The sequence below is a fragment of the Microtus pennsylvanicus genome, chromosome X (assembly GCF_037038515.1).
Source record: "Microtus pennsylvanicus isolate mMicPen1 chromosome X, mMicPen1.hap1, whole genome shotgun sequence".
Classification (NCBI taxonomy): domain Eukaryota; kingdom Metazoa; phylum Chordata; class Mammalia; order Rodentia; family Cricetidae; genus Microtus; species Microtus pennsylvanicus.
The window spans coordinates 2,724,713-2,737,616 of record NC_134601.1 but is presented as its reverse complement, the minus strand read 5'-3'; the positions used below and the strand labels follow the sequence as shown (position 1 = coordinate 2,737,616).

At 40.5% G+C, this 12,904-nt stretch overlaps 1 protein-coding gene across 1 annotated transcript in view; it reads right to left on the bottom strand.

Moving 5' to 3' along the window:
• Positions 1-1,325: 1,325 nt before the first annotated feature.
• The window catches only part of LOC142841638 (uncharacterized), a 29,554-nt gene continuing 17,975 nt past the window's right edge, over positions 1,326-12,904 (bottom strand). Inside the window, exons 4-7 of the mRNA XM_075958542.1 lie at positions 10,512-10,514; positions 5,020-5,073; positions 1,535-1,578; positions 1,326-1,428 (exon numbers count right to left, since the gene is read on the bottom strand). Coding sequence (XP_075814657.1) covers positions 1,326-1,428; positions 1,535-1,578; positions 5,020-5,073; positions 10,512-10,514 — 204 coding nt within the window. The remainder of the gene's footprint in view (positions 1,429-1,534; positions 1,579-5,019; positions 5,074-10,511; positions 10,515-12,904) is intronic.

The following is a 12,904-nucleotide window of genomic DNA, read 5'->3' as shown; positions in this document are numbered from 1 at the left end:
GCTTTGTTGACTCCCAGTGGGAGACCTTACTCTTTCGGAGGAGTGGATAGGGAGTGGGATTGATGGGGAGGCGAGGAGGGACAGGAGGAGGGATGGGAGGGAGAACTGCGGTTGAAATATAAAATGAATAAAGAATAGAAATTTAAAACCAACCAACCAAAACAACAACAAAAAAACACTCTAACCTACAGTTGCTAAATTATATAGAAGGGAATACAAATGTTTTTTTTTTTTTCACCTAAGCACCTTAGCACAAATGAACTTGTGTGTGTGTGTGTGTGTGTGTGTGTGTGTGTGTGTGTGTGTGTGTGTTTGTGTGTGTGTAAGTGCATGCTCCCACATGCACACATGGAGCCCAAGGTCAAATTCAGATGTTTTCTTCAATTACTTTCAACATTATTTTTGAGACAGGGTCTCTCATAAATCTGGAGTTCACGAATTCATTTAGACTGACTGGCTAGCAAGCTTTAAGGAACTTCCTGTCTTTGTTCCCAACCCCTGCCAGGGCTGATATTATAGGCACACACTACTATGCCTGCGTTTTTTACAGGGGCACTGGGAATCAAACTCTGGTTCTCATGCTTGTATAGCAAACACTTTACCAATTAAGCCAAGTCCTTATCCTCAACCTTTTGTTAAAGACAGGGTCTCATGTAGCCACGCTGGCTTCGGCTTCAACTTCTGGACGACCTTGAACTTCTGATCCTCTTCTAACTACCCAGTGCTGGCAACAACTGGACTTTTCTTGAGTTAATCAGTAAAGAGAGCAAGCCAGTCCATTGGTCCACAACAGAGTCAACCTCAGGAAGTATCTCTTTCTCCGTGTTTCTCTCAATGTCTCTCTCCTCACCGTGTCTCGGTCTGTCTGTGTGTGTCTCTCTGTTTCTGTGTCTCTGTGTGTCTCTCTTTGCTTCTCTGTTTTCCTCCTCTGTCTGTCTGTGTCTCTATCTCCCACCCTCATCCTCTCTATATTGTCCAGGCTGACCTGGTATTTCTAGAGTCAAAGCAACCTCCTGTCTCTGCTTTTCCAATATGGCACCTGTAGAGAGACTTCACAACTCCCAGGTACATCTACAGTTTGGGGTCAGAAACTATTTCAGCCTCTCTTTCAGATGATGACATTATTTTTATGGGTACAACCATACAATGTTTCTTTTGAAGGATCATTTTGCAATTGTTGTGCATATGTGTGGACCTGAGTGAGTTTCTGTGCATCACATATGTACAGGAACCCGCAGGGGTCAGAAGGGGGTGGCAGATTTGCTGCCACTGGGGTTACAGGAGGTTGCGAACTGTCATGTGGATGCTGTTGACACAACACTATATTAGTGAAAATAGAAATTTTCTACAAAATTAAACTGTGAATACTGTACCATAGTTAGATTTGTTTCCCAACTCTGAGTTATCTGCATTGCAGTATGCATCTCCCTGCAGAAGAAAAGAAATTATTAGTGTTGTAGTGAGCCCATCTGAAGGAGAAGATACAACCGCACATACAGATGATCAAAATAGTAACTCAAAGTATGACACTCACCGTTCATGCATTGCTTCTCTGCTTGCTATATCCATCCTTTCTTCCTGGAAGGTAAGGAAATAAGAATAAACCAAGGGCCCAACTCCTACTGTTGTACAAGATTTCATTTAGTCAAATTTCACTAAGATGTACTTCATTGCTATTCACTAGGCTATGGAAGAGCGCCATTGCTTCATTATAAACAAATCTCTCTACAAGTGGCTGGTACTCTACTCTGTTATCCTACACATTACCACAGCAGTGGTCCATTCCTTCTGCATTACAACATATCAAATGCACAGAAACTGACTGGATGAGAAACTGTACCTGTCAGGAGCCAGAAGATTCACAAGTCCTTGCTTTTCTCTGCTAGTAGTACTATGATGGCCTTAGTCTATAGCACACCAAATGTCTATCAGTATGGGTTTAAGTAAATGATAGGAGTTAAAGATGATTTGGATCAAACCATTGAAGTTCAAGATATGTATTATAGGGGTGGTGACATGGCTTGGTGGTAAAGGTGCTTACCATCAATCATGATGACCTGGTTCTATTCTATTCTATTCTATTCTATTCTATTCTATTCTATTCTATTCTATTCTATTCTATTCTATTCTATTCTATTCTTTTCCACATGATGGAAAGGGGAGAACCACTGTAGTTAGTTAGGTTTATTTTTTTATTCATTTGGCTCTTTTAAGGGGACCCACCACCCATCTCCCAAATAAATACATACAGAGGCTTATTCTTTCTTATAAATACCTGGCCTTAGATTGGCTTCTTCATAGCCAGCTTTGCTTAACTTAAATTATCCCATCTACCTTTTGCCTCTCGACATTTATATTTCTCTATTTCTGTGTATCTTTTCTTTCACTCTTACTCCATTGCTTGCTGTGTAGCTGTGTGGCTGGCCCCTGGTGTTCTCCTCCTTTTCTTGCTCCTCAATCTTCTCCTCGCAGATTTCTCCTCCTACTTCTCCTCTCTGCCTGCCAGCCCCAACTATCCTTTCTCCTGCCTTGCTTTGCATTTAGCTCTTTATTGGACAAATCAGGTGTTTTAGACAGGCAAAATAACACAACGTCACCGAGTTAAACAAATGCAACATAAAAGAATGCAACACGTCTTTGCATCATTAAACAAACGTTCCACAGCATAAACAAACAGATCAATTCCAAACTAATATTTCTTAGCAAATCCGCTCCCCCAAATTGTCCTCTGACATCCACACTTGCACCTTGGAATACTCCCATCACATGAGCTCACACTAAATCAATCAATCAATAAATAAAATATAATAAAAATTTAAAGCATGCATTACATAAGTGAGGAAATGGATTGTTTATATAAGATAGGCGCTTAGAATATTTATCAAAGAAATAACAAGTATTAGTGAAAATCTGGAGAAACTATAATCTTTAGATATTGCTCTTGATAATAAAAATGGTTCAGATTCTGTAGAAAAGTCCCCAAAGAGATGAAAATAAGGACTCAGACACTTTTATAGCAACATTCATAACAGCACCACTCACAAGAGGTAAACAATCTCATCATGCGGACAGGGGGAAAATGTGCTGTGTCCACACAAAAGAATGTTGTTCAGCTCTCTATAAAAATGAAGGTATGAGTTCGATATGTAGTTCAGTGGTAAAGTGCTTGCTTAGCATGTACAAGGGCCTGGGTTCAACTACCAGTACTCTAAAACAATTAAATATTTTCTGCAGCATGAATGAATCTTGAAAACATTATGCTAAGTAGAAAAGGCCAGTACAAATATTACATATTATTTGGTTTATATGCAGTACCTAGAATAGTCAAAATTCATAGAGCCATAAAATAGAATGGAACTTACAGGATGGGGCTGGGGTGATTGTGGTTATTGTTTAAATGGATACATAGTTTCTATTGCGCATGACAAGACAGTCCTAGAAACAGAAACAATTGTCTAACATTGTGAATGTCCTTAATATCATTAACTGTACTCTTAAAAATGGTTGAAATGGAGCAAGGGTACAGTTTGGTGGCAGAGTGCTTGCCTACTATGTGTGAGGCCCTGTAGTACCAGCTGAGATACCAGGGAAGCTGAGGCAGGTAGATCACCCAAGCTGGGGAGTTCAAGACCAGCCTAGGCAGCACAGTGAGGCCTGGTTTCAAAACAACAAAATTCTACAAACCTCTGATTCTTTTGCCTATTTTGGGGACCCTTTTTCTTCTACTGGGTTGCCTCAGCCAGCCTTGATATGAGGGTTTGTGCCCAGTCGTATTGTAACTTGCTATGTCATGCTTGGTTGATATCCCTGGCAGGCCTGCTCTTTTCTGAAGGGAAATGGAGGAGGAGGAGTAGATCTGGGGAGGAGGGAAGTTCGGGGAGAAGGTCCAGGAGGAGTGGAGGGAGGGGAAACTGTAATATTTATATATGAGAGAAAAATAAATACAAAAAACTAATCCTACAAAGAAATCTTGGACAGAAGATAATACTAGTAATGTACATTTGAAGTAAATATTACAGAAATGATGAAATATTATAAATAGGAATTTGTATTTACTATCACTACTGAGCTTTTATTAATGATGCTTAAGAATTTCTAAAAATACCATTTCCTTTTTATCACATCCTTTAGCATTTTTTCTTTTTGTGGTGGAGGGTGACATATTGAGACAAAATTTCCTGTAGGTCAGGCTAGCCTCGAACTCCTGATCTTCTTGCCACCAGCTTCTGAGCATTGGGATTCCAGGCATACACCACCATGGTCACTGTAATTTTGTGTCTATAGTTTGGTTAGGTCAAGGATTCATACAGTGTGCTAGTACAGTGGCGTATACTTGAAATGTATAAATAAGCATGGCTTTCTATGTACTTTGTAGGCACGTATACTCACAATTTTTATTGATGTTGTGTGTGGTTAAAAAAGCTAAAGGGTCCAGGTATATCGCTGTATGGTAGAGTGTATGTTTAGCATTCACAAAACCCTGGGTTTAAACTAAACAGCAAATAAATAAAGAAAGAAATGTAAAGATAATGGTCTGTAATGTGAACACTAAATGTCTCATGTAACTCAAAGTGGCCCTGAACTCAACACATAGCTGATGATAACCTTGAATTCCTTATCTGCCTTCTTCTGTCTTCCAAGCCCTGAGATTCCTGGCCTGTGGTACCACCTCTGGCAGCTTACCTGTTTTGCTTTAGGAAAGCACTCTTGAATTAAAATTTTTCATTACATGTGACTGTTTTAAGAATTACAGAAACAGCAATTCGGATAAGAATGATGATGATAATGATGATAGAGGGGCAGGGAAGGTGGTTCATGACGCCTGCCTCCAAGCCCAATGAGGGACCTTTTGTTTGCCAGGACCTACACAGAGGAGAGAGCTGGGGTCTACGTGTTGTCGTCTGAAAGCCACACACATGTCACGGCACATTCATATATACATCCAGAAATAATTAAATAAATCCAATACAAATCATTCCATTTCTAATGAGCAGCTGTTAAGTTTTAAAATCCTCTTACTTGTTTGATTTGGAAGATTCGGTTGGCAGATGTACGAGTGCGGGAAGGCAGAAACTGAAAATTAAGATATAACAGTCAAGCTTGCTTTAATGTTTCCGATTCATAATTCAAAATATGAAGTTAATGTTAATAAATACTTATTGAGTGCCTAATGTACAGTAGCAAGGGCATTTGTTAACTTCAAAGCTGAAAAAAATGAAAATTGGATCTTGACTAAAGCATTGTGCTATTCAGAAGTCTATATATGTCAAAATGAAACAGTTGCTAACAGAAGAAACACGAGACAAAACAGCAATAACATTTTTGTGTACTTTGAAATGAATCTGTTTTTTTTTTTGGTTGGCCCTCATACCCCTCATATAGCTGAGCCCCTCCACTTCTGAGTGCTGGGATTTCAGGGTACACGACTGCACCCAGCACCACTGCCAGCTTTTCTTTCCTGAGACACTAGGGATCAATGTCATCTCAGTTCTCTTGCTGATTTTAACTAAGCACTAAAGCTTAGGGAGGGGTGTTACCAGAACAAAAAACACTCACACCGTTATTAAACCAGCAGCGAAGCTGCCACGCATTCAAAGGAAACATGAACAGAATAATTTCATCAAATATCCTAGAATCTTGCTGGCAAAGAGAAATTTTCATAGCATGGGTTGGCTTAAGAGCAAACACTTTCAAGTAGTTTCCAAAATTGTAGCCTTCGTTGCTAAGGTACTTGTTGCCTAGGTCCTTTCTCTTTTTCAGAACTGCTCTCTCTCTCTCTCTCTCTCTCTCTCTCTCTCTCTCTCTCTCTCTCTCTCCTTTTTTTTTTGTCTTGTCTCAAAGCTTAGGAAAACCCATGAAAGAGGAGAATGAAAGAACAAGGGAATTTAAGGCTAAGTACAGACACAAAACTTAAAATTCCCCTCAGAATGTATCTCTTCTATCTGTAGCCTGCTTGTTTCCTGAAATGCTTGGTAGTGAATGTATCTTTAACTAACTCACAGTCTGTTTTGGTTTTGTTGGTTTTTTTTCAGTGCTGGGGAATCAAACCTAAGGTCTTGGGTAAGACAGGCATGTGGTCCACCTGGGCTACCTACTCGGCCCCATTATATACTAAGATCCCAGTAAGTGGAGCATTTCGAAACTATCTAACGAGTACCTATTGTGTGCTACAGCACTTTGCTAGAAGCCAAGAATCCAGAGGTACACCTAGTTAGAAAAACCCCACACCGGAGGTCCTCACAGGCCTCACAGAGTAGATAGGAATTCTTGTTTTTAAAATTATCTTATTATTGTTAAGTGCATGAGTGTGTGGCCTGTATGCATATAAGTATCCAACACATGTAAGTCTGGTGCCCTGGAAGGTTAGAAGAGAGCTTTGGCTGTGCTGGGACTGGGGCTACAGATGGCTGTGATCCTCCATAACGGTATTGGGAAATGAATCCAAGTCCTCTTCAAAACAAGCAAGTGCTCTTAACCACTGAGCCAACTCAACAGCCTGAGGTAGGAATTCTTTTTTTAAAAAATTATTCAATTGACATACCAATCACAGTTCACCCTCCCTTCCCCGCTCCCTCTCCTCCCCACTTCCCCCCAACCCATCCTTATCCACTCCTCAGAAAGAGAGTGGGGAGTCAACAAAGCCTGGCACTTTAAGCTGAGACAGGACCAAGCCCCGCCTCCCCTCATCAAGGCTGAGCAAGGCATCCCACCATAGAAAATGGGCTTCAAAAAGCCATCTCATACACTAGGGATAGATCCTGGTCCCACTGCCAGGGGTCACACAGATTGGGGACTGCTCTAACTGTCATCATAGAACCTTCATCCTAGAGCCTTCATCCAGTAACTGATGGAGGCAGATATAGAGTTCCACAGCCAACCATCGGGCCCAGGTAAGTAGTCCAATCAAAGAGAGGGAAGAGGAATAATATGAGCATGGGCGCTCAAGATCAAGACAGGGAAACCCACAGAGACAGCTGACCCGAGCTACTGGGAGCTCAGGGACTCCAGACTGACCTCTGGGGATCCTGCATGGGACTGAACTAGGCCCTCTGCGTTTAGGCTGTAGTTTTATAGCCTGGTCTGTTTGTGAGAGCCCTGGCAGTGGGACCAGGATCTATCCCTAGTGCATAAGGGAGGAATTCTTTTCTTTTTTCTTTCTTTCTTTCTTTTTTCTTTTTTCTTTTTTTTTTTGAGACAGGGTTTAGCTTTGGAGCCTGTCCTGGAACTAGCTCTTGTAGACCAAGCTGGCCTTGAACTCACAGAGATCCTCCTGCCTCCACCTCTCCAGTGCTGGGATTAAAGGCATGCGCCACCACTGCCTGGCTGAGGTAGGAATTCTTAATGTGTACAGAAGGTATTCCAATGAATAAGACAGAGGCATGTTCCAGGCACAGAGAAGCTCAAGGTGTTGAAAACTTACTGGGAAGAAGTAGCAGGAAATAAAATTGGTGAGAAGTGACTGGAACTGGACTTTACACTTTGATCTTAATAGAAAGCAAAGTATAGGTTTCTCTACACTCTTAAATCTGAAAGGTCTTTTAAACAAGCAAGCTATGTCTGCTTCAAAAGGTTAAAAAAAAATAGCAGCAATATGTAGGAAAATTCAGTAGCACAGACACAGAGAGCAACAATTAATAAATGGGACCTCCGGAAGCTAAGAAGCTTCTGTAAAGCAAAGGGCACGGTCAACAAGACAAAACAGCAGCCTACAGGATGGGAAAAGATCTTCACCAAGCCCATATCAGACAGAGGTCTGATCTCCAAAATATACAAAGAACTCAAGTAACTTGAAATCAAAACAACAAAGAATCCAATAAAAAAAATGGGTACACACCTAAAGAGAGAACTCTCAACAGAGGAATTTAAAATGACTGAAAGACACTTAAAGAAATGCTCAACATCCTTAGTCATCAGAGAAATGCAAATCAAAACAACTCTGAGATTCCATCTTACACCTGTAAAATGACCAAGATCAAAAACACTGAACTTATGCTGGAGAGGTTGTAGGTGAAAGGGAACACTCCTGCATTGCTGGTGGGAGTGCAAGCTGGTACAAGCACTTTGGAAATCAGTATGGCAATTTTTCAGAAAATTAGGAAACAATCTAACTCAAGATCCAGCAATACCACTTTTGAGTATATACACAAAGGATGCTCAATCATGCCATAAGGACATGTGCTCAACTATATTCACAGCAGCATTATTTATAATAGCCAGAACCTGAAAATAGCCTAGATGCCCCTCAGCTAAATAATGGATAAAGAAAATGTGGTACATTTACACAATGGAGTACTACTCAGTGGTAAAAACATAATAACATCTTGACATTTGCAGGCAAATAGATAGATAAAAATAATAGAAAAAACATCCTGAGTGAGGTAACACAGACCCAGAAAGACAAACATAATGCATACTCCCTCATAAATGGCTTTTAGAGATAAAGCATCAAAATATCAGCCTGCATTCCATAACCCCAGAGAACCTAGACAACAAAGAAGACCCTAAGAGAGACACACATGCATCTACATAAAAAAGAGAAAAAACAAGATCTGCTGAGTAAATTAAGAATGTGGAGAGGGGAGGAGGGGAGAAGCAAGGAAGGGAGGGAAGCAGAGAAAATTGTATAGTGCAATAAAAAATTAAAAATATTTGGGAAAATTTCAAGTGAAGGAAGGGGGATTAGAAGTAGGGTCTAAAAAGATAGTCATATATAATATAATATAATATAATATAAATATTGGGTGTGATGGTGCACACCTATAATCCCAGAACTCAGAGGCTGAAGCAGAAGTATGGGAGTGCCAAGCTAGCCTGGAACACATAGTGAGATTCTTTTTGAAATTAATCTTGCCCCTACTGTACTATATTTATTATTTTGGAGTGAAGAAAATAAAGTTTTACTTAGTGCAAATATGTGCTTCAAATAAAAACATTTAGAGAGAGCTTAGAGAGACGGCTTCACAGCTATGAGTGTATATCGCTCTTGCAGAGGTCTTGAGTTCAGTTTCCAGCACCCAGGATGGATCGATGGCTCACAACTGCCTGCAACTCCAGATTCAGGGGCTCGGTGCTTAAGAGCACTGGCTGCTCTTCCAGAGGACCTGGGTTCAATTCCCAGCACCCACATGGCAGCTCACAACCATCTATAACTCCTGTTCCAGGGGATCAGACAACCCTCACACAGACACGCAGGCAGGCAAAACACCAATGCACATAAAATTAAAATAAAAAAAAACCCTTTAAATCAAAAAAAGAAAAAATAGACAAGGAGTGAATGTCCAATGGACAGAAAGTATAATGGGGACAAAATCCAAGTGTGAGTGGACCCTTGTAGGAGTAGGGGACAGAGAGGAAAGGTTTAAGGTAGCACCTGATTTGAGTTGGGCCTTGTAAAAGTGAGGAGTTTGGCAGCATATCCCATAGAAAAGTGAAAATGTTTGTAATATTTCAGGCAAAGTATATTAGCCTGATGCGCAGCCAGGAAGGGAGAGAAAGAAGGGAAGGCTCTGTTGCCAAAAGCATTGAAAATGATGGAGAGTTTTATAAGCTATGCTCAAATTCTTAATTGCAGAAAAATAATCTATTCCAGAGGAGCAAGCAGCAGGTTATACCTAGCATCACTATTTATTAGATTGGAAATGGGCATAAGCAGATATTGAGCTCTAAGCATGGCTAGGATGGATGCAGACAAGGAGGCCTGTGACAGCTGTTAGCTAGTAACTCAAACCAGTCTTTTCTAATCATGTTCTTGGCCTGATGTTTCAATAGGAGAGGGGGGAGGGGAGGGGGAGGGAGGAGAGAGGAGAGGAGAGAGGAGGGGAGAGGAGGGGAGAGGAGGGGACGGGAGAGGAGGGGATGGGAGAGGAGGGGACGGGAGAGGAGGGGACGGGAGAGGGGAGGAGAGGAGAGGAGAGGAGAGGAAAGGAGAGGAAAGGAGAGGAAAGGAGAGGAAAGGAGAGAAGCAGAGATGGAGAGGCAGAGGCACAACACAGAGAGATTTTTGGAGACAGAGTCTCCTGATGTAATCCCAGTTAGTCTGGAATGGGCGATGGTGGCGCACGCCTTTAATCCCAGCACTCGGGAGGCAGAGGCAGGCAGATCTCTGTGAGTTCAAGACCAGCCTGGCACACAAAGCTAGTTCCGGGACAGGCTCCAAAGCTACAGAGAAACCCTGTCTCGAAAAACAAACAAACAAACAAACAAAAAAGATCAGGTTGTGTTTGAACTCACCTCCTTTTGCTTTCTGAGTGCTGGGATTATATGCAAGCACCATCAAGCCTGGCTTCACTTCCTGAGCCATCTCACTGACCCATTTGCTAGTTTCTTGATGCCTGGGATCATTCTATCTTCCAGAAAGCTTACAAAATATCTTGCTTCTATAATTCAAATTACTAGAAAGTTCACAGTATGTGATGTGAAATGTCAATGTTTGTGAGATTTATAATCTAATTAAAAAGTCATGGTAGCATGAACTTAAATATATACATCTCCTCTATATAGAAATTTCACACTAGCTGAATTATCGTTAGACATTACTGTGGGAGAGGAGAAAGGGGTGGAAATTACTCCAAACTCATTCTAAAAGACTTCTTGAAAGATGTTTTTTATTGATACTTAATAGATGGTGACGAGCCAGTTTAGTTTGAGGAAAAGATCTAAAGTTTTTTATTGGAAAACTTTTATTAGGAACTCACAAAAAACATTGTGTTGAGTAGGACGAATGTGGACCTTTAGAACCATAAGGCACTGGAAGACTTTTAAAATAGATACATAGAACTTAAATATTTGATTGGATGGCTCTTTTAGTAGTACCAGTGTGGAAAAACAACTAGGAAAAGCAAGAACTCTGGAAGTAAGTCTCCCCCAAAGTTAAGTACTGCAAATGGTGCTTGCAAGGAAATTGCCTTGTGTGGTTTTTTTTTTCTAATGTGAAACAAGATATTGAAGTTGAAACAGAACAGGGTTGTAAAGCTCAGTGCTAATAGGCCTTGCTTAGCCTGCACAAGGCCCTAGGTTCAACCATCAGTAATGAAGTCATTTTCTGAAGTGCTGATAAAACTCTATGAGTATCTATCTTTTGTGTAAATTCTCACTGTGCCTTTTTCCCTAGTCTAGGGGGATGAATTCCTTGGAAGGAAGCAAGAGGATCAGGGCCAAGAAGTGATGTCATGAGGGTGGAGCATGTGCATGTGTCTGGATTTTTCAGGGAAGTAAGTGGAAGGGGCTGGAGTGTGTGCTAGCTAAATCTGGTTCCCAAGAAGTATATTCACTGAAGAAATTAAGAAGAAAGGCTGGGATTGATGTTTCTTTTTTTTTTTCAAAAAGCACAGCTATGTATGGTGGCCTATGAATCTCAGCACACTAGAAGTTGAGGCAAGGTCCTGAGTTTGAGTTCAGCCTACATTACATAGAGGTAAGAGAGATAGATAGGGGACAAATTTAATGTGTATGGATATTAAAATTTGTAAAAATTAATTTTGATATGTCCTAGTTTTACTATTTTTAACCCATTTCCTATTGCAGTTGCTACAGATAAAAATGCTGAGACAATCCTGAAGGAAGAGTTGTAGGCTATGTTTAGAGATCGCTCTGCCTGGTTCCAGAAATGACTCAAGGAAGCTTATATTAGTACTTAACAGGAATTAATATGGGCTGCAGACAGAGCACAGAACAGTGCCAGGAATGAGATGATCCACTTGCTACTAAGGGAGCATAAACTGATTTGGAGCCTGTGATGCCCAATGTGCAAAGCTACTGTCCCATCAGACAGCTCTGAGAGTTGTACAGTTAAAACCTTTGTGCCCACTGCTAGCACATGCCTGAAACTCCAGCACTTGGCAGAAGACCTCAAGTTTGAAGAAAGCCTGGGCCACACAGATAAAAGGAAAATAAAAGGAAAAAGAGGAAAGAAAAGAAGGGAGGGGGGAAGGAAGGAAAGAAGGAAGAAAAGGAAAGAAAAGAAAGTGAGTAGGTCAATTAGGAAAACCGACACACTCTTTAAGGCATTTTACTAAAGGTTTGCTATTCTGTGAAACCAAGAATTCTAAATCTATGCCCAAAGTTTGAAGATCTTTACAAAAGGGCTAGTCACTTAGCAGAGCTATGCTTTCTCTGAGGATATTTAAAATTACTGAAGTGGAGGCAGAAGAACCACAAGTTGGACGCCAGCTTCTCCTATATAGTGAGAATCTATGAAAACTGAAAGAATAGTGGTTGTGAGGTGCTGGGAAGAGGTGGGTAATAAAACTTTATTGTTCATACTTTGTAAAAAAAAAATTTTAAATACTATCAAAATGTACAAAGTATAAACCAAATTTGTCCTAAAAGTGCATGTTCCAGAGATAACTGCTAACAAACAGTTTGATAAACACATATGATCATGTAGATGTCTTGAACCCTGGGTCTAATTGTTTTGGGACACAGATTATTAGAGAAGCTACTGAGAAGAGGAGAGTGCAGACATGGAAGGAATTTGGGTCTCTGATGACATCACCAACCACTGAATTAACCAATCCTGGAACCTCCTCTGTTACTTGACTTCTTATCATCTAAGTCTCTTCTAACTGGATTTTGTTGCTTCTGTCTATCACATTGTAATTTATGGTGTCATTCTCCTGGATAACAGCATTTCTGTACTAATGTAAGCACATACCTACATATGGCTTGCATTAATAATGAAGTGATACTTGGACACAATAAAAACATATGCCTAGTGCTGTCATAGCAAGTTAAATCAATAAACCTTGAGATACCCATCATTAAGTAAATTAAATGACCTCAGTTCTTTGCAACTGGACTAGTTCTGTAAGATGATTTATTTAAAATACACATTGTATTAGCCTGAAGCTTATGGAAATTGAAGAGTCTATAATTTCTATGGAATTGCATTAAATGCTAGGTACAC